General features: G+C 35.7%; 5 protein-coding genes and 1 long non-coding RNA gene across 9 annotated transcripts; 5 read left to right on the top strand and 1 right to left on the bottom strand.

The window, feature by feature from the left end:
• Positions 1-4,067: 4,067 nt before the first annotated feature.
• LOC125194255 (jasmonoyl--L-amino acid synthetase JAR6) lies at positions 4,068-8,477 on the top strand. Of its 3 annotated transcripts, none has more exons than XM_048092376.1 (5): positions 4,068-4,338; positions 5,051-5,376; positions 5,440-5,541; positions 5,891-6,684; positions 7,793-8,477. In XM_048092376.1, exons 2-5 carry the CDS (start codon positions 5,081-5,083, stop codon positions 8,329-8,331), a joined length of 1,731 nt encoding a protein of 576 aa, XP_047948333.1. In that variant the 5' UTR covers positions 4,068-4,338; positions 5,051-5,080; the 3' UTR covers positions 8,332-8,477. The 3 variants fall into 3 exon arrangements, with proteins under 3 accessions (XP_047948333.1, XP_047948334.1, XP_047948332.1); XM_048092377.1 differs by having other exon boundaries at positions 5,081-5,376; XM_048092375.1 differs by having other exon boundaries at positions 4,069-4,338; positions 5,058-5,376.
• Positions 8,478-9,301: 824 nt separating this feature from the next.
• LOC125195329 lies at positions 9,302-9,649 on the top strand. Its single transcript, XM_048093493.1, has one exon. The coding sequence runs from the start codon at positions 9,302-9,304 to the stop codon at positions 9,647-9,649; it is 348 nt and encodes a 115-aa protein (XP_047949450.1).
• Positions 9,650-14,033: 4,384 nt separating this feature from the next.
• LOC125197387 (protein ENHANCED DISEASE RESISTANCE 4-like) lies at positions 14,034-18,003 on the top strand. 2 transcript variants are annotated; one of them, XM_048096124.1, is made up of 6 exons: positions 14,034-14,238; positions 14,373-14,634; positions 14,840-16,931; positions 17,012-17,072; positions 17,170-17,393; positions 17,651-18,003. In XM_048096124.1, the coding sequence occupies exons 2-6, from the start codon at positions 14,520-14,522 to the stop codon at positions 17,703-17,705; spliced, it is 2,547 nt and encodes an 848-aa protein (XP_047952081.1). In that variant the 5' UTR covers positions 14,034-14,238; positions 14,373-14,519; the 3' UTR covers positions 17,706-18,003. The 2 variants fall into 2 exon arrangements, with proteins under 2 accessions (XP_047952081.1, XP_047952082.1); XM_048096125.1 differs by having other exon boundaries at positions 14,376-14,634.
• A 719-nt stretch (positions 18,004-18,722) lies between these two features.
• On the bottom strand, positions 18,723-20,390 carry LOC125192641. Its single transcript, XR_007171442.1, has 2 exons — positions 20,121-20,390; positions 18,723-19,049 (listed from the first exon to the last, which is right to left on the bottom strand). It is a non-coding gene; the product is annotated as an uncharacterized LOC125192641 (long non-coding RNA).
• A 547-nt stretch (positions 20,391-20,937) lies between these two features.
• On the top strand, positions 20,938-22,747 carry LOC125195330 (noscapine synthase SDR1-like). The gene is made up of 6 exons (XM_048093494.1): positions 20,938-20,944; positions 21,216-21,341; positions 21,432-21,598; positions 21,696-21,896; positions 22,068-22,438; positions 22,518-22,747. Exons 1-6 carry the CDS (start codon positions 20,938-20,940, stop codon positions 22,654-22,656), a joined length of 1,011 nt encoding a protein of 336 aa, XP_047949451.1. The 3' UTR covers positions 22,657-22,747.
• A 360-nt stretch (positions 22,748-23,107) lies between these two features.
• On the top strand, positions 23,108-24,640 carry LOC125196772 (noscapine synthase SDR1-like). The gene is made up of 5 exons (XM_048095392.1): positions 23,108-23,348; positions 23,419-23,588; positions 23,707-23,907; positions 24,028-24,398; positions 24,496-24,640. Exons 1-5 carry the CDS (start codon positions 23,234-23,236, stop codon positions 24,632-24,634), a joined length of 996 nt encoding a protein of 331 aa, XP_047951349.1. The 5' UTR covers positions 23,108-23,233; the 3' UTR covers positions 24,635-24,640.
• The last annotated feature ends 4 nt before the right edge of the window (positions 24,641-24,644 follow it).

Genomic DNA, 24,644 nt, shown 5'->3' on the forward strand with positions numbered 1-24,644 from the left:
ATTTAAGATATTTATTTTACTATTTTGGATTTTTTATGCAATTTTTCCATCCCTTTAATCATACCTCAATGAAAAAAAGATTGAAATGCCCTCGAGTTGCATAATGGTAAAAAGAAATGGACAAAAGACCTGAAATAGTAAAAAAGCACATGAAATGTGATTATAAGTATCTTTATGTAGATCCCTATTTTTGAAATTCATGTACACATGGCGTTTGAAATGTCACACATAGATCCTAGATCCTTAAGTTGTACTCCTTCACTCTTGTAAATATTATTTTCTTGGACAAGTAAATATGATTATAATTAAAACTACATCATAATTAGTCTAATTTATTTTTGTACTCTATAAATGACTAGGTCCAACTAAATTCCATGCATGTAGTAGTGTTGGTCAGTCTTAATTACTATGTTGCCCAATGTATACGTATGCATGTGATGTGTGGTGTTTTTGAATAAAGAAAAGCCTAAATTTGTAATCCCTACTTCCTAAGATAAGCGAGTCATATTCCTTTTTATGATGTCCCACTATAAGTGAGTCATTTTCCTTTGTAGCAAAAAATCATCTTTCTTAGTAGTAATACTTTATTCTCTCGTTATTTCTCTACTTTTCTCTCTCTTATACTTTCTTTTCTCTATTTAACTATTTAAATATCAATTCCTTAAATCATGTGCCAAAAAAAATGTTTCGCTTATCTTTGGACGGAGGGAGTATATATTTTTTTCCTTGCTGAGATGGACAATCACTCCTGTTGTCTATTGAGTTAGGAATTAGGGTAATATAGATCAAATCTACCATATAATTTATTAATATGTTTTTGGACTTTATATATGGAGTATATATAATGTGTGCGCGGGCGCTTTAGTGTATGTATGTGTGAAGCGTGGTGTTTTGTTAATGAATCATTGAAATAATTTTCTCATAATTTATGCATGTTTGATAGCTCATTTGATGTTGTGTAGTCTAGAATATATCATAATTTAAAATAGACAAGTTTCTATTCATTGTTTGGGGAGTTGAGACCATCCACTTGATTTTCGCAATAAATGGCGTTTTCTATCAATATTCACAAAAAAAGGGAAAAAAAATGAGGTCTCACAAATATAATACTTATAATAGGTTCAATAAGTTCGTGGGGACAAAATAAATATAGCAGATGTAGAAATTTAAGTTTCTTCCATGATTCGTGAGCATTGTTGGCTGTATTGTAATTTATGGGTGTGATTAATTGCAAAATTCTTAAGTTGTTAACTTGCTAACTCCTCAATGCAGTGTATTAAAAATATCAACACGATGACATGAAAATGTCAACATATAATTTTGTTGAACTTCAATATAATGTGTTGATATTATGTGTTGACATTTTGATGTCACCGTGTTGACATTTTAATATACTGTATTGATGAGTCAGCAGAGTTAACAACTTATATAGTTGGCAATATAACGCACTCCTTGTAATTCAATAAGAGTATAGATTATGAGTGGGTCATCAAATTCTCAAATATGTATAAGAAATTAATTATATAGTAACTTTGACTTTTTTTATGTAATTTTTAAGTGTAATGATCTTAGTAAAAATTTATGAGATGTACGATAAAAGGTAGTATTAAAAATATGCCAATTCACTAAATGTTAGAAATTAGAAAACACGGATGTAATTAATGTGGTCACAATTGATGATCTGCATTATTGGTCATCCGAAAAATTACATTATTTATTACTATTTCCATATTATTCTTATTTTTATAGCTCTTCCGAAGTAGTAGTACTTCGTAAGAAACTGGGTTTTCCAATTTTACTGACTAATTATTTGTCTTCCTAGTTTCTACTATTCAATGCTAATAGACCTAAATTTTATCAAGCAAAAAGTGAATTTGTAAAGGGTATATAATAATATTCGAAAACTTGCATTATTTTCTCACCAAATATACGGTTACAATTATAACTCAAATAGACCCATGTCACACATACGTATACACTTATTTTAGAATAAATGAATATGGAAAATTGGGGAATTGTTGTTTTTCATTTCAAAGTTTCATTTATGTTATTCATAAACTGCCACTAATTATTATTCATTTAAATATAACATATTTTGTTTAAATTTATTATTTATGACGAGCAATACGTGTCGGCAATCGTCATGCAAACTCGAAATAAAATTTAAAATGGAAATATGACAAATAAATATAATTGGATGCAGCTTTAACTAATAGACATATCATTGATAAATTGATAATATATTGGACCACCTCATTTGTCCATCTTTATTTCATATGCAATTAAATGTCTCATAAAAAATTGTTTCTATTTTCGCTGTTAAAAGTTTGGGGACCATAATCCCATCAATAATTAATAACCTCCTTAAAACAATCTATTTATTTTGTGGTCTAAAAGTATCTAGTACTAAAGTACATTTTGGTTCACATTAAAAATTTAAAAATAATAAATAAATTTATTTTCTTAAAAAATGATATAATAATAATTTGACGATCTATTTTGTTGCTTGACCCCATTGCTTAACTATATTTCCAAACCAGGCCCTCAGGGCCGCCGATTAAGCCTCCACTTTTCACATTTAAATGTGATTACATATAGGAGTATTTATATAGGAGAGTGTTAAAATGAGCCCCCTTTAGCCTATTACTCCTTTTTTCTGTAATTACTGAATTTGGCATGGAAAATTATTGAATTGCGTGCAATTTCAATGAACTATTAAAATGAATTTAATGTTGTGAAGTCAAACAACGTTATAACAAGCTAGAAACAACCCATAATTAATGCAAGTTGCAAATTGACCCACTAACACGACCTATTTTTCTGCTTGACCCTGATACTTTATTATATTTCTAAACAAGCCCTCATGAGCCAATTAGGCAATTATACTTTATACCTCTATTTTTCACATTTAAATCAGCTATATTTTCATAAATACATAATTAAATGCGATTATATATAGAGAGAAGATGGTTCGAAATAACTTATCATCTAACTTTAAGAAAAAATAGTAAATTTGCCACAACCTTATGTATATGGATTTGGATGTCTATTGGCCTATATTTACTGATACAACACAACCTTGGATTTGTTTCTACTTACAAGAAAAATCAATTTAGATTTTAATATGTGACATCATTCATAAAACTTCAACATCATTCATGTGGCCCCTATATTTACCCGACGATGCAAGTCTACTTATATAAATAGTATTTTGAGGTATAGTAAGATTATAGTAGTTTAAAGAATCTAACGTTTGTAAATTTACTTGCAAATGACGGCTGATAGTGTTGGTCCGAAAATAATACTCCGTTTTCTTTACTTAATAGTAATCTCTAAAATCAAATGAGATTTTATTTCATATATTAAATAAACGAGAATATAATAGAAAAGGTGTCAAAATAATTTGCTCCGAGATTCAAAAAATCGTAAATCCTCGGAAATAATCAATGTCAATCCGAATCTATATTTTTTTTTATATTTTCACATGACTTTTAAAATATACAATTACAACACCATTTTTAATATTTATCTTTTGTGTATGCTGTTGGAAGATATACTGTAACTAAAACTAAAAGGCGAGAGTAATATTACATCATGTCACACATAGAATAAACTTTGTCAATAAAATTCCTTGTGTTCTGCTAGAATTTACAAGAATCCAATGGAGAATACTAGAAATTAGATAGTCGATGATTTGTAAGATTAAAAGACCTCAAAATAGAATGATTTTGATTATAGATTCCTTTCATTACGCCGAGAAATCAACATTATGTGCAATTTATTGCACCTCCCATTTCACAAACGTGCCACACGCAGTGTTGTAGCCAATCGTATGGCTCATGATCTCTAGTAGTAATACATTTATTTTTCTTTTTTCACTACTAGAAAATTGTAATTTTAAAAGAATGTATTTTTATTAAAATTCCACGCATACTTCATCCAACTTAGTCCATAGTGAGTAGAACAATCAAATGTGATGTGATGTGACCAATTTCTTTGTTTCTTGGTGCTATGAAAAAGATTCTTCCATTAGATAGACACCCAATTGATACTCCCATTGTTGTTGTTGCCTCATTTTTCCAACTGCCGAATTCCCTCCCTCTCTCCCATAAAAATCCAATCTTTTTCACCTATAAAAAATACCCATTTCTCTCTCTTGAGTCTTGACACTCTCCTCCAGTTAAGTCTCACCTCCCCCAAAAACAATCAACTCAAACATAACCCCCCTTTGGCCTTTACCACCCTCATCTAAACCGTTATTCCATCGAAACACCCGCTTCCCTTTTCTCCCTGCTTCTCTCTCTGTGAATTATGGTCGGTCGGATTTCCTTTTACTAGGTGGGTTTTGCTTCTCCGGCGAGATACTGGAATTTTTTGCTATATCTTTGGTGGAAATCATGATTTTTTTTTTTCTCGGTGGCAGTCATTTTCTAGAGTTTGTGGAGCTCTATATCTCTTTTGTGGAAGTTTACTTTATTCGACTTGTGATTGAGGGCAAATGGGATTTCTCGTGTCTGTGATATTGCGTGATGAATGAATCAAGTTTCGATTTTTTCTTTGATTTCTTTCTCCCTTTCGATTTTTAGTGCAAATTGCGTGTCTTTTTCATGCATTAAATGTGACTGCGAAACTTCCCCTGATTTTCGCTCACTAGCTTGGGACTTGGTTTTATAAATCTTTGAATCTGATTTTTATTTATCTGGAGAAGTAAACTGTTAGTTTTATTCTTCTTTTTACCATATGTAATTAGGGAGTTTCTTAGCTAGAATTTACTACTATCAATTACTAGCTTTTTTGTTGCGCTTTAATTTCTTATGTGTTTATTTTCCCTCTTTGAGTTGACCTGCATCGAAACATTAACAGCTTTCCGCCTAATAAAGTTATAAATATCTTGTACTACTCAATGATTGACCATGTGTATTTTTTCACTGAATGTAGTATAGCCTCATTTATTATGTAGGTAGTTTCATTGTAGATTTAGACCTATATAAGTGTATAGCGTATTCTCTTTCAAGTATACTGCTTCTTAGATTGTGATTTCTGCTGAAAGTTTGCAGCTTTCTTGATTCAATTTGTGAAGATGCTGGAGAAAATGGAGGAGAGATTTGATGCAGAAGCAGTGATAAATGAGTTCGAGTCGTTGTCGAGGGATGCAGGGACAGTTCAGAGAGAGACTCTGCGGAAAATCTTGGAAGAAAATAGTGGAACAGAGTATTTGCAGAGATGGGGTCTCAATGGCAGAACTGATCCTGATAGCTTCAAGAACTGTGTTCCCATTGTCTCCCACTGTGACTTGGAGCCTTACATTCAGCGGATTGCGGACGGCAACAGCCCCTGCTGCCTCACCGGGAAGCCGATAACCACCATCTCCTTGAGGTGGAGCTTTCACTCACTTTGACAGTATGTTAGTGAAATTTCTTACTTTTAGTTTTGTTGCAGTTCGGGTACCACTCAAGGGAAGCCTAAGTTTGTGCCTTTCAATGATGAATTGATGGAGAGCACGATGCAGATATACAAGACGTCGTTTGCATATAGGAATAGGTAACAAAAACTAATGGTGTGGCTATGTGCACAATGGTGTTTCTTGTTTGTTTTTTTTTGGTGATGTAAAGGACTAAAGGTTAAGCTTGCCTTGTCACAATATGGAAAATTGATTATCCTCTAATTATATAACTGTCAGTTTTGCTGTCCTTTGCCAGTTATTTCCCTTTCATTGATCCCCTTTCTTTGAATTTTCTGCTTTGATGAATTCATGGTTATTGTTGTTGAAGACAGCTTGCTTTTGAGATTGTGTTGAGATATTTACTGTTGTAGTTATGTATGTACACACTTGGATCTTCGCCCCGTTGACTAGCTATGGTATTGGTGTGGTAACAATTTATTTGTGTAGGGAGTATCCAATTGGGAATGGGAAAGCGTTGCAGTTCATCTATAGCAGCAAGCAGTTCAAGACGAAAGGCGGGCTAGCTGCTGGAACAGCCACAACCAATGTCTACCGCAATGCACAGTTCAAGAAAACGATGAGTGCAATGCAGACCCCATGCTGCAGCCCTGATGAAGTGATCTTTGGACCAGATTTCCATCAGTCGTTGTACTGTCATCTCCTATGCGGACTGATTTTCAGAGACGATGTTCAGGTCGTCTCATCCACGTTTGCGCATAGCATAGTCCACGCCTTCCGGACCTTCGAACTAGTCTGGGAAGAACTTGTCACTGATATCCGTGAAGGGACCTTGAGCAGCCGGATTACAGTCCCAGTGATCCGAACAGCTATGTCAAAGCTACTTGTGCCGAACCCTCAACTGGCGGATACCATTTATAGAAAGATCTCGGGGCTAAGCAACTGGTACGGCCTAATCCAAGAACTATTTCCGAACACCAAGTACATATACGGGATCATGACCGGATCTATGGAGCCGTATCTGAAAAAAATGAGGCATTATGCTGGCGAGCTACCTTTGTTAAGTGCAGATTACGGAGCTTCAGAGGGATGGATCGGAGCGAACGTCAACCCCAAGCTCACCCCAGAGATGGCCACGTTCGCTGTGCTTCCTAATATTGGCTACTTCGAATTCATCCCTTTGAGAGAGGATCTAAACCGCCAAGGGCAAGAGGCGAAACCAGTAGGGCTCACCGATGTCAAGATAGGCGAGGAGTACGAGATCTTAGTCACCAATTTTGCAGGTACACACTCACACACATTCATTCAAATTATTATGCTATTCAAATCTTGAAACCGTGCTTACTTCTCGTACCATATCATCGTATTATGCGTATGCTTGCTAATAGTTAGGCACTAATCAAGCTCTTTGACCCTTCTTGATGCTACATTTCAAGTTTCAATAAAAATTGGTAATTTTCAAACTCCAAAAAAACTGTCTTCAGTCTTGCCATGTGGTTGTTGGATAACGAGGCGTCATCTTAAACATTTCTGCTGGTTTTGTTGCATCCTCAACTCTATCGTCTTGTGTGTTTCTTAATTATTTATTTGTTATCATTGAATTAATCTGATTATATATTAAATGGTTCACATGATAAAACCAGCTGGATGAGAGAGGCCTCAGAAACAATACTTTGTTTCATAGAACTGTCTCACACTGCACATGCTTCTTGTTTAATACGAGACAAAACATCGAAAGTGTGTCAGTATTTTTTTAATCCATTTATTACTTTAGCCATAATTATTGGGGGAAAACAAAAACACTTCTTTTTAAAATTGTTGAATATGCTTTCTGCTGCATCTGTTGATTATTTTGTTATCTGACAATAAAAACATATTTAAGCTGTTTCCTCAAACCGTGCATCTTGCTTCAGTTTCTTCGTCTTCTGCTCGTGTTTACAAATCGAGACCGCTTTTATTGTATTTATATTGAAATGTAATATTGCCATGCTTTATCCATGGAGCATGCTGTGAATAAACAATGTTCATGGTATTGGTAGGTGCCCTTTTTTGAACTAATGGAGAGAAAAAGTTGTGATGTGCAGTTGTTGACTGTCTCTAGTCGAGGTCTGAACACGTTTCTACCTCGATGGTTGAAGTCTTTATACGTTGTTTGAACTTATACGCCTTCTGTTTTCTGGCTAGCCTGACATAGGATAGATATTACTATATATGTTGGCCTTTTTGCTACAGATGATTGCACGAGAACCCTATCTTCGTTCGATCTTTTCATGTTCGTTGCATTTGAGAAGGGATTGAATTGCAGAATGCTGTGATGAGATGAAATCAAGAAAAGTGTGATCTGTTGGAACGATGCTCGATCCTCATTCTCATGCTCGTGTGTCGTTGCAGGGTTGTACCGTTACAGGTTAGGCGATGTGGTGAAGGTTAAAGGTTTCCACAACTCGACTCCGGAGCTCCAGTTCATCTGCAGGAGGAATCTCCTCCTTACCATCAACATCGACAAGAACACTGAGAAGGATCTGCAGCTCGCGGTGGAAGCAGCGGCCGAGCTGCTGGCGGGGGAGAAGCTCGAGGTTGTGGACTTCACCAGCCGCGTGGATCTCTCGACGGATCCCGGGCACTACGTCATCTTCTGGGAGATCAGCGGGGACCCCCAGGACGAGCTCCTCCAGGAGTGCTGCAACTGCCTCGACAGATCCTTCGTGGACGCGGGGTACATGAGCTCGCGCAAGGTCCGAGCCATCGGGGCGCTGGAGCTCCGGATCGTGAGGAAGGGGACCTTCCACAAGATACTGGACCACTACGTGGGGCTCGGGGCCGCCGTCAGCCAGTTCAAGACGCCGCGCTGCGTGGGCCCCACGAACGACACCGTGTTGCAGATCCTGTCCGTGAACGCCGTCAGGAGCTACTTCAGCACTGCGTTTTAGTCTGTTGGATTGATGATTCGTTGGGGGGATAATATGCTGTTTTTTTGTTTTTGTGTAGCATAAATCTTATTAAGAATATTTATCAGTTCAACTGTATAAAATCAACAGTCGTAGTACAAAATCTTCTGCTTTAGAATTCACTTTAATATCGAGGATAAAATGCAACTAAATTGATAAGACGTTTCTCCTGCAACCTAAGTCATAACTTTAAATATCAAGAAATCACTTTAATTTTCAATCTAATTAAGGTTCGGGCTCGAGTTTGGGCTTATCTGGCCTGGCCCAGAAAATGTGAAGGTAGATGTCGAAAATGAGTGTATATAAACCAAAATAACCCGTTCAAAAACTATAGGCCCGGCCCAAAACATCTGGTCGTTCCGACCAGGTTGCTTGACGTTGAGTATATATAGTATTTACATAGCATGTGGCAGCTTGATCCAATCTAAACTCAATTGAACGTTAACGCGACCATCATAAACACGTGGCTTGTATTTGTGGAATGAAACACGAGATTGAAATAAGTCGCTATCGAACAAAGGAATCTATTGATTGCGGACCAAATTGATGCAGTTGATCTAACAATCTTTCTTTATGTTGCCACACATTATTTTAAGCAGTCTGATTAAATTATCGAACTAATTATGTGAACCTTAATTTTTTTTAATTTAAAAATAAACAATATATTACCACAAAAATCATACAAGTTTGTTAAAGGCCTCACATTTTCATCACCACTCACACTCACATGTTTTATGACAAAACACCAAAAACAAATAGTATTATTAAACACATCCGATCTGTCACTTGCTCTTGTCCCACAAATTTTATCCCTTTTGTTATTAAATGCAACGATTATAGACTCACTAATTGTCCAATAATTTGTTAGCCAGCGCAAAAATATTCAAATTAGAGTGAGAAAAAAAGATTATATATATACATACATACACATAAATTTGATTTGTAAAAGCAAATGAGATTTGCTGAAAAGATGAATGCAAATCAAGAAGAAGAAGATGATGGAAAATCGATGAAGATTTGGGATTGTGGGAGCCCTTTATATGATGCATATGAATTAGTTGCATTGAGCCATGTTGTTGAGAGGAACATCATGATTCTGCCTTATCTAAGTGGGTCCAGACAGGAGGAGACAGCGGTCTCCTCGACGGCGTCATCGGTCGAAACGACGTCGGAGAGGTCTTCGGTGCTGGGCTTCTTCAGTAGGAAGGTGTGGAAGAGGAAGAGAGATGGAGAGAGAGAGCACAGGGCAAAGAGGCACAAAATTAGTGGGATTTCTAAGATTTTTGCATGGAGAAAATAGTACTTCACTATCTATTTTTTATTTTAATTGAGGAATTATGTTTGCAACAACATGGATTGATCATTGTTGGTTTTGGTTTTTGAAAGTTGATGTTTTGATCCATCAAGAATTTTGATTAATTGTTATCTCTCTGTGTACTGGTGGGGATCTAGTTAAGTGGGATTGATCCTATCATCTTAGTCCACGTCGGCTAAGTTTTTTTCTAATGTTAATATCTAATTGTGTATTTTTAATTGCTTCGTCAATGCATTTAACATATATAAAATGAAAAATGTAGTTGAATGATTCTCTCGACAAAGATTAAATATACAAAAGAAAGAGGCTCCACTTAATTTCAAATTAAAGAAAAATTTGAATGTAAAATTTGGAACACACATTGTTGTTAGTGCACCATCATTTAGTGGGTTTCAAAATGGAGGGGCCCTTTTTGAGATAAGGCAATATTTCGTAGTGGAAAAAAATAATATCTTCATATACAGTAATATATACTAGTATAGTATTTGTATATGTGAATTGATATACATAAAACATCAATTCATCTTGATTTTGGGTTTTATTATGAATAATTCAGTCTAGAATAAGTCAAAAGGCGTATTTAGGGGTTGAAGTTTTATGGATTAAAAATACTAGCCCAATATAATCTCATTATTAAAGATTTGGGGGCCCAAGTATATAGGCTACCATAACAAGTTAACAATTAACATCCTAACTGGAATTTTCAAAATGGTTTAAAATCCTAATAAAACTATCAACGTTAACAAACGGTCATACAAAAGTATAAATTTTAAATATAATTTTGGTTTAATGCAGAACCGTCTCACACTAAGTTACTTTTTAATAGTGGTTAGTACTAAAAATAAAACCGAACTTCCACTAGATACTCTTAAAGTTAAAAATATTGACGAGTTCTATACAAAAGTTAAGAATAAAAAATTAAACTCTTTTAAATTTAGGGGTTAACGTACATAGTCATAATTTTGGAGCCAATTCTGAAATGACAAACTTTCAAAATTACAAAAAAATCGTAAAGAAGTTTAAGAAATATTATAAAATAGCTCAAACTTTTATGAAAGTTGTTAACTTATATGGTGTGAACTTTAAAAATTAGTACTACTCCCTACAAAGAAACCTTATGATTTATGAATATATGCGGAAATTATGAACAAACATGTCTAATGTGTGAGTATAATACATCGATACTTGTTGCTCACAGATGACTACACGAGTTTTCTTTTCAAAATTTTAGCCATGTTTCCTAATAATCACTGAATTTAGACCATTATTATAATTAGATTTTAAAATTATGAGATCTATCATTCTATGAACTAGGTCGCCGCAACATCTAAAACATAGTACTATTTCTCCACTAGCAAAGGCGTGATTGGGACACAATTATTTTTTTGTCAACAATTTTGATAATGGAATTTAATTCGTCCTATTATACTTTTCATATTTAACAATATCCTACCAACAATCTGGAGCTCTATTTGTTTAAATCTTTCATAAGTCATTGCCAAACTGTACTTAGTGTTTGGCATCCATATGTCATCATTATAATAATTACATCCATAAATAATAAACCATTTGACTTGTATAATCATTGACTTTTCAATTGAATTGTAAAAATGAGACCATACAAACATATCCCTTGATTCTTGTCTGTTGTTAATATATAGTATAGTACAGTATAAATATTACAGTTGTAATATTAAACGTAAAATTAGCTTTAGAAATATTATAAAAACTTACAAGAATCTCTGCACATTTCTACGCAAAACTCTAGTTGTACGGTATACTATTTTTAGAAGCTTATATTTATTTTTGTGAAAAATATATTTTCCTAGAAGTTAAATTTGACCAACATGCAAGTTTGAAATATCATTCCAATAATATGAAATTAGGTATTTAGATGGGTTGTTCACGTGAGATGAGAGAGAGACATTTTTTTTGAGTTTTCATAGGGGTATCTGTCTATAAAAATAGTTTTATTTGTGGATGACACAAGTTTTAATGAGAAATTTGTAAAGTAAGAGAGATAAGGAGAAAGAATAAGTAGAGTATAAAAGAAGGGAGAAAAAATGGTAAAAATATGAGACAGATCCTTTCTATTTTTAAAAATGAAATTATTTTTGTAGACATCCCAAAATTTCAAAACAAGACTATTTCTCATGGATGGAACGAGTAATTACTCAAGTAATTACTTTGAGTTAGGCTAGTTTTGGCATGAATATAGTAAATACTAGTAGTAGTTTTGAATTACGAGTTGACTTTATAATGAATATCAATATTAAAATTTCATACTAGTATTTATTATAAATTCGTAGGCTTCTAAACAGAGTATGAAATTTTTATATGGGGTTAGTAAGAGATGTCATCAAATGCAATAAGGTGAGGTGTAAGATAGTGATGTAAGAAAATAAAAACAAAATTTAGTTGGTCGTCCATGAGTTCTATGGCTACGATGATTTTATATTATAAATTAAATTATTCTTGAATACTAATTTAATCTCAAACAAAAACTTATTTTACTATTTAAAATAAAAAAATGACAATCTTACTAAAATCACGCAGTATAATTAACAAATTAATGAGTGGGCCTATAGGATAATTTTCGTACAGATTAAATTAATTCCCATTTATTTCAAAATGAATCGCTATTAAGAAATTAAGTGTACAGTTCCATAAAAGGATATCATCATTATTATTTTTGCCCTCATTTAATATAATCCAATAAATACGTCTAGTCATTTTGTGGAACAATTCAAATGTAAAGGAATAATATTTATTTTTCATTGAAATTTACAGCTCATTTCGGTTTCTGAATTACATTTTAATCCTAGTGCTTATTAAAATAAATTATCTATGAAATTTTTTGTCGATAAAACAAAAGACTCAAATCAAGAGTAGCGCACGCGGTTGAGAAACTTTTCTATACGTCAAAATTCCCAATATACGAGTAATATGTGATAAAATCTAGAAACATAAAAACATTTTAGTATTTATGAAAATTTTGAACTCCTACAATATTTATGATATACGACAATAAAGTGTAACTCAATTAATAAGTCACTCGCTCTTAAACTAGTAAGTCAAAGATTCGAGGCATATCATATCAGGTGTGTGTATTCTAAATTTAAAAACATTACAGTAGGCATGACGCACTCAGTCTTAAAATTGTAAGATTTTAGATAATAGTTATGCACCAGCTACTTTATTAGCGTGTTTTATCACACGGGCAACACACTTATTCCAATGCATTTATTGCATACGTTATATATTAGCTACTGTATTAGCCACTTTATCACACCGAGCAAATATACTTATTCTTATACCTTTACTACTTACTACTATTAACCACTTTGTCAAACGAGCAACACACTTATTCCTACATACGCCGGCTACTTTATTAACCAATTTATCCAATGAACAAAAATATTTATTCCTACAGTAGTACTATTTCGAAAGGAAGAAATGACACTTTGTTGTGAGCAATCATGCTTCTTAGTTGTCATTATTTTGGTGAATCGCACCTAAGTTTCACAAAAAAGTACACAACTGCAAAATCAAGTTATATCCAATCTATATGTTTAACCAATGCAAACCGTTTCATCATCTCATATGTGTTTTGGTATATTCTATTTAAGTTACTTCCTCCGTCCGGTATTAGGAGTCCCGGTTAACCATTTTCATCCGTCCGGCATTAGGAGTCCCGGTTAGACATTTGAAATAAAAATATTATAAAATAAAATACTAAAAAACACAAGTTTAAACACATCCAAAGAATAGAGCAAATAATAATGCAAATGGATCTCACATTTCATTATCACATACTCCAATTATTACACACTCAAACATTTCTTAAAATCTGCAACCAACTCAACCGGGACTCCTAATGCCGGACAGAGGGAGTAATACATTTTCGTTCTTCTAATAAAAAAAAATTGTTTGTGCAATAATAATAATTAATTTTATATGGTATTCTTATACAATTATACTCACTATATATACACCTACATGCGTATTAATGGAGAGATAGAGGGCGGTGTGAGAAATTCGGAAGGAAAAATTTGTCCTATTATTTGACAATTTCACCAACTCATGTCTAGCTCATTTCATCGTCATCCAATCATCCCCTAAATATTCTTATATTGAGAGGATTTCCCTTAATTCAATTTTTTTTTTCCAGTTTTCAACTTCTGATTTTCGTGTTTAATGCTTTTTGGCTATTTTTAATATGAAATATCCTTTTCTTGATTTCAGTCCAATTATTAATAGAAGCTTAATTAATTTGACGAATAAATAGTTGATTTCATTGGGCGGCTCAAAATATTCTTATTCATTCTGGTATTCAGTCTTTGTTTTTACCTCTTAACGATTTGTTTGGAAAAGAGTAATATTCACAGTGCTACAAGACTGTTAGAGTGTTAGTAATTTTTCTCTCTCACTCTCTCTACAAACACATCCAGCCAAAATGAAACCAAAGCACAATCAGTTCATGCTCGCTTTCCACTCATGATGTTGCAGAAACCTTAGATTTTTCCTCAGAATCTCAGAAAAGTGAAAGGAATTTCTGCTTTCCGTGTTCAGCAGTATAATTGACTCTCCCCCCTCAATTATTTTCTGCAATTCTTCTTTAAAGTTTGCATCTTTCATCATTATTCTTTCTTTTCTTTCCGTTTCTTTTTCTAACCCATGTCTGTTTTCGCGTTTTCAAAATTCCCAGCAGAAAATTTTCCAAGCCCTGTTGCCATTTCTCTCCAAGATTCAATCTTTGAGAAGAAGCTCTCCGTTTCCCGCATTTTGCATGCTTGATATGCTTGGGGGTTGTTGTTGAAGGTTGCAGGAAATTTTTAGAGAGAGAGAGAGATAAATGTCTGAAACTGCTAAAGTTCGTTTAGTTCGTTGCCCCAAGTGTGAGAATTTACTGCCAGAGGTCACCGATTTCTCTGTTTATCAATGTGGCGGCTGTGGTGCTGTCTTAAGATGTAACTCTCTCTCTCTCTTGTTTATAGCATGTTTTATGGGGCAAGATTTGTATTTTGTGAAGTGTTTGTTCATTGGGAATTAATTTGTTTGATACATTTTTTATATAAGTAGATAGTTGTTAATGGTGAAGAAATTTAGGCTGATTCAAATTGATTGATTTCTCTTTTTTTTGTTGCTTGTTGCTGTGTATTTTGACTTCATCAGCCAATAATAAAGGTGTTGACACATTCTCGGAGAAGTCTGATGTGGAAAGGATTGGCAGCAATCTAGACAGGCTTTCTGATAGATATGAGAAAATGATGAATGTTTCTGAGAGGAGAATGATGGAGATGAGTGATGGCTCTGAGCCTGATGTGAAGTCCAACGTTAGTACTTCGAGTCGGGTCGAGAGGAGGGGAGGAGCTCTGCTTGAGAGGGCTGAAACTGGTAGGAGTGGTTTAGGTAAGGAGGAGAATTGGGATGTTGGGAGTGATGTGATGAGAGATAGGAGGTTGAATGAAATCCAACGGGCGAAAATGGCTCAAGATTTTGAGGATTTGGCGCTGTCTCGTGACAATGAGGCCGGATTGAGGAGGCAGGGCAGGGCTGGGGATGGTCGGGTTGGGGTTAGGAGTGAGATGGAGGGTGCTTGGAGGGCTCATCGAGTGGATCCGGAGGGGGGAAGGTATCGAAAAGATGGTTCGTTTGACCATCTATCCGCTTCTAGTTATGATTTTGATGATCCATCTAGGAGTAGGAGTGGTGTGGTGGATGGATTGAGCAATGCTGAATTTATTGGGGATGATCGGGCCGAGCTTTTGAGGCAGCTAGACGAGATCACGTATAAGCTGAGTCGTTCAGGCGATCTGAACGACAAGGGTAAAGACAAGGCTCCCCTTGATAGGAGGATGCATCATGAGGCGATGGTGATGCAAAGCTCAGCTAAAAGGCTGCCTTTCCAGAATCAGTACACTGAGCCACCTCATTTGATGCGCAGGCAAGGAATGGGAGAGAATGGTTTCTATCCTCCGAGGTATGCTCCAAGTCCTGTTCAAGGATATGGGAATCCACCGAGGCCTCAGTTGCGCCCATCTGAAGCTCAAGGCGCTTTTCAGATGCCACCTCCTCGTGGATATGTGTCCGGACCTTACGTGGATGATGGTATGGCGTATAAGGATAACATGGAAGCGTATCCTCCTAATTTCAGCCGGCACCATCCATCTTGCTCGTGCTACGATTGTCGAGCCATGAGGCAAGTTTCTAACCCGATGATGCAAGCTGCGTCTAGTGGTAAATACTCCAATTTCGCAGATGATCATGGTTCGTTTGGTCACTACAACCGGAGAGTTCATGGCCAACCTCCCTCGAGGCTTCGCACCTCTCAAATTCATGCGAGATGGCCTAATGATGTGAATTCTGAGGCCGATGGCTTCACACGTCGTCGTCCTGCTAGAGCCCATTTGGCCGGTGGCGGAGTGCACTGCAGCCCATTAGCCGGTGGTGCCCCGTTCTTGACCTGCAACAGTTGTTTCGAGGTGCTGATGCTGCCTAAGAAAGCTCTGAGCAGGAATGGCATCAGGCAGAAGCTCAGATGTGGGGCTTGCTCTTCACTAATTTCTTTCGTAGTTTCAGGCAAGAACTTGGTCGTCTCACTCGACGTGGAGGCCAAGAACGGCCCTCTAGAAGCTGACAACGGCCGTGATGTGCCATCAAAACCGAGCCAAACTAGGACAGCCTTTTCATCCGTGGACTATGATAGCTCCGGTTATGATTTCCATTCCATGGATAAAGAAGTTGCACATCCCAGAAGAGATAGCAAGCCTATTGAAACTAGGGCCCGTCGTTCTACATCCACGTATGCTTCTGAAGCCGAGGAAGAAACACAAGATTCAGCAAGAGAGGATAAAGGGCCTCAACCTCCTTCAGGCTCCTCTCTGCAAGATTACTTTGAGCATTCAAATAAGTACCATTTGGTGAAGGATTCAGACGAACGAAACAGAAGTGGGCGCTCTGAACACGTTCTTCCGTTGCCAAGCAAGACGGGCGCTAAGCAGATTTCGAGGAAAGAGTCCACAGCTACAGAGATAGATATATCGTCAAATGAGTTCTCCAACACAGGTTCTACCTTTGAGTCAAGTGAAGCAAGCAAAGGTGGTAGAGGAGCTGGCTCGTTCTTCGCTGGAATAATGGAGAGTTTCAAGGATCCACATAGATCGGAAGAAGCTGCTAATGTGACTGTCAACGGCCATCTAATATCAAACCGGTTGATCAAGAAAGCTGAAAAAGTAGCCGGACCGATCCATCCCGGGCATTATTGGTATGCGTTCTCTTATGCTAGTCTCTCTCCACATATCGCGTCTAACTCATTAAGTTTGTATAATTATTGCCCTTGACCAGGTATGATTTTAGAGCTGGATTCTGGGGAGCTATTGGAGGGCCTTGTCTTGGCATGATTCCTGTAAGATTTTTTCTCCATTCTTGTAGTGGAAATACGGAGTTGAACTTGAAGGTGTGATCATGCCCTAATTCATGCTCGTTTTAACGTGTTGTTGCAGCCGTTTATACAAGAGTTCAACTATCCTATGCCAGAGCATTGTGCGGGTGGAAACACGCACGTATTTGTTAATGGCAGAGAGCTGAACCACAAAGATCTGAATCTGCTGGTCGGCAGAGGTCTCCCAAGGGAAAGAGACCGATCGTACATTGTGGAGATCTCCGGTAGAGTCCTAGATGAGGACACTGGCGAGGAGTTGGAAAGCCTCGGAAAGCTTGCTCCAACGTGAGTATATATATTCACCCTCTCGCGTTTATTATGTTAGATCACTTGTGCACGATAATCACCTTCGTGTTCGCAAGAACGCTTTCTAGAACTCACATTCTCTCAAATTCAAGACTTTCCACTCTACACATTTTTCAACCAATGAACCCTCTAAATATCATTCAATTCTCAGAGTTTTGCACATGGCATTGAATTATATTGCATCAACTCCATTTTGAGGTGCGCTTTATCTTTTACTAACTCGATATATTCGACAGCATTGAGAGGGCGAAGCGCGGATTTGGCATGAAAAGTCCACAAGCCGTCGCATGAACACTTTTCGAGTACAAGAATCAATCAATTGCATGATCGCCTCTGAAGAAAAAGGTTAAGATTGAGAAGCATGGTTCATGCTGTTTATGTTTGAGTAATTGGTTCAATTTCAAGAAAGGCGTATTTTGACAGTTTTTGCAAAAGTTTTTTATGTTAAATACTTTTCCCTTTTTCCTTCTCATTTTGTACATGCAGACGATTAATTTGGCGTTGTTTCCTTTTAATCATTATCATTTTTTATTTAGAATCCTGCAAAAAAAACAAGAGATTCTATGGAGTAGTTGATTTCTTATGTTTATTTGCATAGCAGTTTTTTGACTAAATGCAGTGGACGTGTTAGTCTCTTTTGCATTTTCACCCATTTATTGCAATTCTTCACTTTAGATTATTAGTAACTACTGTAATTTAAGACTGAGGTTCATTTTATTCTCCCAGTATTTTTTTTACCATTACTAATACTACTACTTTTATGATGGGATCATTCTTCATTTATAATACTCTCACCATTTCTTGTTAAAACTCGTATCACTTCCAAATATTTATATAATACACTAACCATTTTTTATTAAAACACATTTCACTTCCGAATAAAATTATTGTTGTATAATACTCTCACTGTTTATTATTATAACTTGTATCACTCCCAAATAAAAATATTGTTTGTGGTTGGAGGAAGTACTTGACCTCCTTTATTGAGGATCAAATATAAGGAACCAGAGATCATATTTCTCGTCCTACAACTTCACCGTTTGTAGACTAACCAGACACAATCTGGACGGATCAGAACGAGGATTTCGACTACGGAAGGGATATGAACAACAGACTTGTGAGATAATGAGAAGTGTTTAACTTGAAGAGTTTCAGTGGGCCGCTGAAGTAGTTCCAAGAAACAGGGTGGGGTGGTTTCGAGCTGCTCGACACAACCGTGCTTTTGCACCTCAAACCAAACGGTCACCTAGGCATGTACAGGATGTTCTAACCATATGAGAGGAATATAAAGCATGCACAAATTCAGAATTGACTGTTTGAATTGGTGTTTAACCCTTATAGATTTTTGGAATGATTTGATGATACAAAATGCTCCTTAGAAATCAAAGATAATGTTAAGCCAGTTTGTACACTTACATATTCTGATTTATTTGCTGCCTCTACTTGATTTTCTGGCTATCCAGGTGGCAAAACTCAAAGGGACTTAAACACAAACAGAATTGTATAGCGAACAAGATCAGTTTATTCAACAACGCATTTTTGAAGGAATACAGCAACTGGAGTGCATCCTTTCTGCTTCTACTTGGTTTTAGTTGCTAGTTCTTGTTTCTTTTCATCTCCCTTGTGCAACCAACCCTGCGTAATGAGGAGTAGAAAACAGATGTTCAGTGAATATAAAGCTTGATGAAGTCAGGGGCACGAGAACAGTACATGACAATGGAAGAACTGTAAGCCATAAAGAATCGAACATTTAACCATCAAGGGAAGATGAAGGGATCTCAGTCAACAAAAGAAATGTTTAGTGAAGATGACATTAACTAAACTACATTAGCCAGATTACAAAGTGAAAGATATTATCGGGTCATTGTTTAAGAAATCCATTTCTCATTTCTCAACTTCAACAGCAAATGCCAAATAGTACCAAATGATCATGAGTTTGCGCAGGTGTTTTATGATTGAATAAACTCACAGCCAAGGATATGATTCGGGCATCAACTTGAAATAACTACACAGTATAACCCCTTCTTTAATTTTTCCCCTTCTCATTTCTGATCCCATGTTACTCTACACTAAAAGCTAGAAACATTCAAATAACCAATTACTCTTCGTATAATCAAAAGACAATCAAGTAATTTAAAGACATCAGCAGAAGGTGGAGAACCACTTAAAAATAATCACATAAATTCAATCCAACCTCCTACTCTAGAATCAAACAACTGACAATGGAAATATGGTGGTGCAGAATATAAACTTCAAAAACTACATAAATTTATTGAACATCACATATACTTCACAACCTAATAGTAATAGCATAAAACATAATACCTACTTTTCAGAAAATTAGCTCCATTAAAAATCAACCCTAAGAATCCTGCAGAGCACTACAAGGCCGATTCCAAAATTCCAATATATTGATCAACCAAATCGTTCTGTATATGTTGGCTATAAAATCACAAAATAGGATTCTCCAAATACCACTTCCAGTCCAAGGAAAATCTCGAACAAGCTATTATCATACAGATCCAGCAACTAAATCCTAAAACGGAAACAAATTATTCGATTTTTCTCTTCGCATAAAGAACAGAAAATTAAATAATTTTCTTCGAGGAAACCCACAATACCACACAAAGTGGGTCAATTTTCAATAAACGCAGGCCAAAATGCATTACAATTCAAATATCGAAACCCTAAAAATGAAAATCTTACGTTATCAACGAAGATGAGATCTGCGACCATTACAGTGCCGATTACTCCGGCGATGATCGAGGTCGGGCCAGTAAGCAGACTCCACTTTCTGTAGATCATTTTTTCCTCTCTCTAGTTTTCCGTCTAGTCCTCGAGCTGTGGATAATGGAAAGCTTATGTTCTGTTGCAAATGGAGAAACAGCTTGTAAGGATTAGGATCCTAATTTGCTGAAAATATAATACACAATTGGGTACGGGCCTTGAATTGGCCCAAATTGCAACGCCCAAATATACATGTCTGAAAATGATGAAGGAGATAGTAATTTACTCAAATAATAATTACTCACTATAAAAATTCATCTTATTTTGCCACCTAGATCCGTTACAATTACTCCATTTTCAATTTATAAATATTACTCCCTTACTTTTGATACCTATAGCCTATAGGTGTTGTGTTGTTCACTTCATTACATAAGAAATAGTGTAATCAAGATAAAGATAAAATTTACATACTCCACATCAAATTATTTTCATTAGAATTGTATATCACAAAATCTCAAAATTTACATATTTAATCCACAAGTAAAATTTAAAAATGTTAAAAGTTCACGTATTTAAATAAAATAACTCTTTTAAAAATGCTTAAAAGTGACAGATAGGAGTATTTATTTACAGACGTTGGCACTATCATATCTAAATCATTACTCAATGTCAACGGTGCTGCGAATCCAAATGATATTTATAATCCTTGTTAGTTGTTAGGTCGTAATTAAATGAGGCCAACGCTGCAATTGCATTTATTACTTATTAATAGAAATATGCGTTCATACCAACTACCATGAACAGTGATTTTCTATATCTCTAATTACTAAGATATTCGAAAAAAAGTTTTAAAAAATTCCTTTTTCGATTATTTTTTTTTTAAAAATATTTTAAACAAATCTTAACTCCTCACGTGTCAAATATTTGAATTTAATTCCATCTCATATAACATAATAATTTTTATTAATAATAATAATAATTTTGTTAATATACACTTATACTTATTGTTTGTTTAGAGTTCCTTGTATATAACTATATATATAGAGAATTGAGAAACTAAATTTTGCAAACAAGAAAGAATAAAAAAAAAGATGAGTGTGAAGGTGTGTGTGACTGGAGGTGCTGGCTACATTGCCTCTTTTCTCATCAAGCATCTTTTAGAGAGAGGCTACACTGTTCACGCCACTCTTCGAAGTCTAAGTATGTTTTCGAATTTTAATTATTTTTTTCTTAAAATTATACTTAATCCTTGCATCTACTATACTAAATTTCTATAATTTTGATTTGCAGATGATGATTCGAAAGTGGGACTACTAAAAGGCCTTGATCATGCAGAAACAAGTTTGAAATTATTTGAAGGCGATATATATAATCCAACTGATTTTGCAGCTGCAATTGATGGATGTGAGTTTGTGTTTCACATAGCTACGCCGATGCAGCATCACAAAGGCAGTCAGGTTTAATTTTAATCCAATTCGATTTTGTCACATTTTATTTTTGTATTGCACAAATACATTAATTTTATTATTCTTGATTTTTTGTTATGTAAACTAGTACAAGGATACTGGTGAGGCTGCAGTGGCTGGAGTGAAGATCATAGCTGAAAGCTGCATCAAATCGAAATCGGTGAAGAAACTCATCTACACCGCTTCTGCTATGGCCGCGTCGCCCTTAAAGGGCGCCGCCTCCGGCTACAAAGATGTCATGGACGAGACTTGTTGGTCTCCTCTTGATCTCCCCTATGAAATGTACTTTGTAAGTACAAAATCTAGATGCTACCGAGTCCTTTTTATGTCACACCTTAAAAACACATTAATTTAGAAATTTACGAATATACCCTTTTACCCTCAAATGTGTTGTCTAGAATCTAAATTCAAAATTTTATGCACATGAAAAACTAATGAAATTGTTTTCATTTTGGGAAAGGATTATATAAACTCGAAGACATTGGCCGAGAAAGTTGTGTTGAGCTACAATGGTCTAGGGATCGATGTGGTGAGTCTCGCGTGTGGGCTCGTTGGAGGCGAAACGATCCAGCCTTTCCTCTCCTCGAGCATTACCGTGCTTATAGCACAAGTCATGAATGATGCCACATTGTACAAAGGTTTGAGAGAATTGGAAGATTTGGATTCCAAGGTTCCAATTGCACACTCACAAGATGTGATTGAAGCACACATTTTTGCAATGGAAAATTCAAACATGAATGGCAGATTCCTTGTTGCTAGTGCTTTCTTGAAATCAGCAGAAATTGCATCTCTCATTCACAAACATTTTCCAAACATCAATATCCCACCTGAGTAAGCTATATGCATAATTTTTTTTTTCTGAAAATAATTTTCATTTATATATATTTTTTAATATTATTTAATATTTCAGATTGATTGAAGATACAAAGAGAGAGACTAAATGGGGCTCAAGAAAGCTACAGGAATTGGGATTCGATTACAAATGTGATGCTGACAAGATAATCTCTGACAGTATTGTTTGTGCTAAGAAATTTGGCAATGTGGTTTGATTATTAATGTTGTTGGTCATAATTTAAATTCACCAATTAAATAAATGTATCTTGGCTATAAAAGACCTAGTGTATGTCTCTTTTTATTGTATTTGTGCCTTTTAAAATTTGTGTTTGTTGTGTCTTGCAATATTAAATAGTCTACTAGTATGTTGTTTACTGATTGTATCTTCATTTTTATCTTTCAGTTATTGTTTCTTCTATACTAGTAGTACAATATTAAACACTACTTAACTAAGTTAATTGGTTGGTGAGGAAAATAAAAAAATACTGTAAACAATAACAAACAAGTTGAATTAATCCGAGATCTGACATAGGGTTCGTCACATACAAAAATTATTGCAATAAAAAATACAATTTTCATTTTTCAATGTAGTTAAGTCAATGGTATCCCATATATACTCACATAAATATTCCAACGCTCTTTGTATATATGATTGGGAAGATATATAGTGAATTGTTCCTCCCTATAGTCTCAACGGCCGACGTTGATCCCAGTTATTTCACGGTCATATTTAGTATTCAGAGTTTGCCTCAATTTGCTACCGTGAGAATTAGCAGAAGAAAAGGGAGATCGATGAAGAGGAGTGTGAAGGTGTGTGTGACCGGAGGTGCAGGCTACTTAGCCTCTTTTCTCATCAAGACTCTTCTTGAGAGAGGCTACACAGTTCATGCCACTTTAAGAAGTCTAGGTATATATATATATGCTTCAAAAATATTATCTTTATGATTTATTCTTTAATTTTTTCGATTGGTTTAAAGGCGATGCTACGAAGGTGGAGCTGCTAAAAGGACTTGCTCATGCTGAGACAAGATTGAAACTGTTTGAAGCTGATATATACAATCCAACTGATTTCGAAGATGCAATTCAAGGCTGCAGTTTTGTGTTTCACTTAGCCATGCCTATGTTGCACTATTCGAATAGTTCTAAGGTTACAAATTTGAATTTTTTTTTTTATGTAAATCTAACTTACTAGTAATATTTTTCGTTTCATCTATAGCGAGGTGATTCATCATTTCATCAACGGATTATGTTTTCTTTTGTTTTAGTACAAGAATACTAGTGAGGCGGGAGTGGATGCGGTGAAGATCATAACTGAGAGTTGCATTAGATCGAACACGGTGAAGAGGCTAATCTACACTGCTTCCATTATGGCGGCGTCACCTCTAAAAGGTGACGCCTCCGGCTACGAGGACGTTGTGGACGAGACTTGTTGGACTCCTCTCAATCTCTCCTACCAAATGTACTCTGTATGTAGTCTTTCTTAAATTATTCGCAACCACTACTTATGGATGGTCGGATTGGGGGTGCTCGAGCCCCCCCAATCAGCACATTTTTATTTATTTATTACTGTTTTCATGTTATGACAGGACTATATAAGCTCGAAGACCCAGTCAGAGAAAGAGGTGGCACGGTACAATGGGAAAGGGATAGAAGTGGTGAGCCTTGCCTGTGGGCTCGTTGGAGGTGAAACACTGCAATGTTTCACCTCTGCGAGCATGGCTGTGCTGATTGCACAGGCCATGGATGATGGGACATTGTACAAAGGCTTGAGATGTGTGGAGGATTTGCTGTCCAAAGTGCCAATTGCACACATAGTGGATGTGACTGAAGCACACATTTTTGCAATGGAGAATTCAGACATCAATGGCAGATTTCTTGTTGCTAATGCTTTCCTCAAATCAGCTGAGATTGCATCTCTCATTCAGAAACTTCATCCAGACATAACCATCCCACCAACGTAAGATTAAGTCATCTCAAAAATTTTATTTTCAATATTGAAAATTATGGGATCCTTTATTTTTTCAAGAAAATAAGTACTGTTGCTTTTGATTTAGGTTTGTTGAAGATACAAAAAGGGAGACCAAATGGGGTTCAAGAAAGCTGCAAGATTTGGGATTCCAATACAAATATGATGCAGACAAGATAATATATGACAGCATTGTTTGTGCCAAGAGACTAGGCAACATTGTTTGAATTAAATACT

The sequence above is a fragment of the Salvia hispanica genome, chromosome 6, assembly GCF_023119035.1.
Source record: "Salvia hispanica cultivar TCC Black 2014 chromosome 6, UniMelb_Shisp_WGS_1.0, whole genome shotgun sequence".
Classification (NCBI taxonomy): domain Eukaryota; kingdom Viridiplantae; phylum Streptophyta; class Magnoliopsida; order Lamiales; family Lamiaceae; genus Salvia; species Salvia hispanica.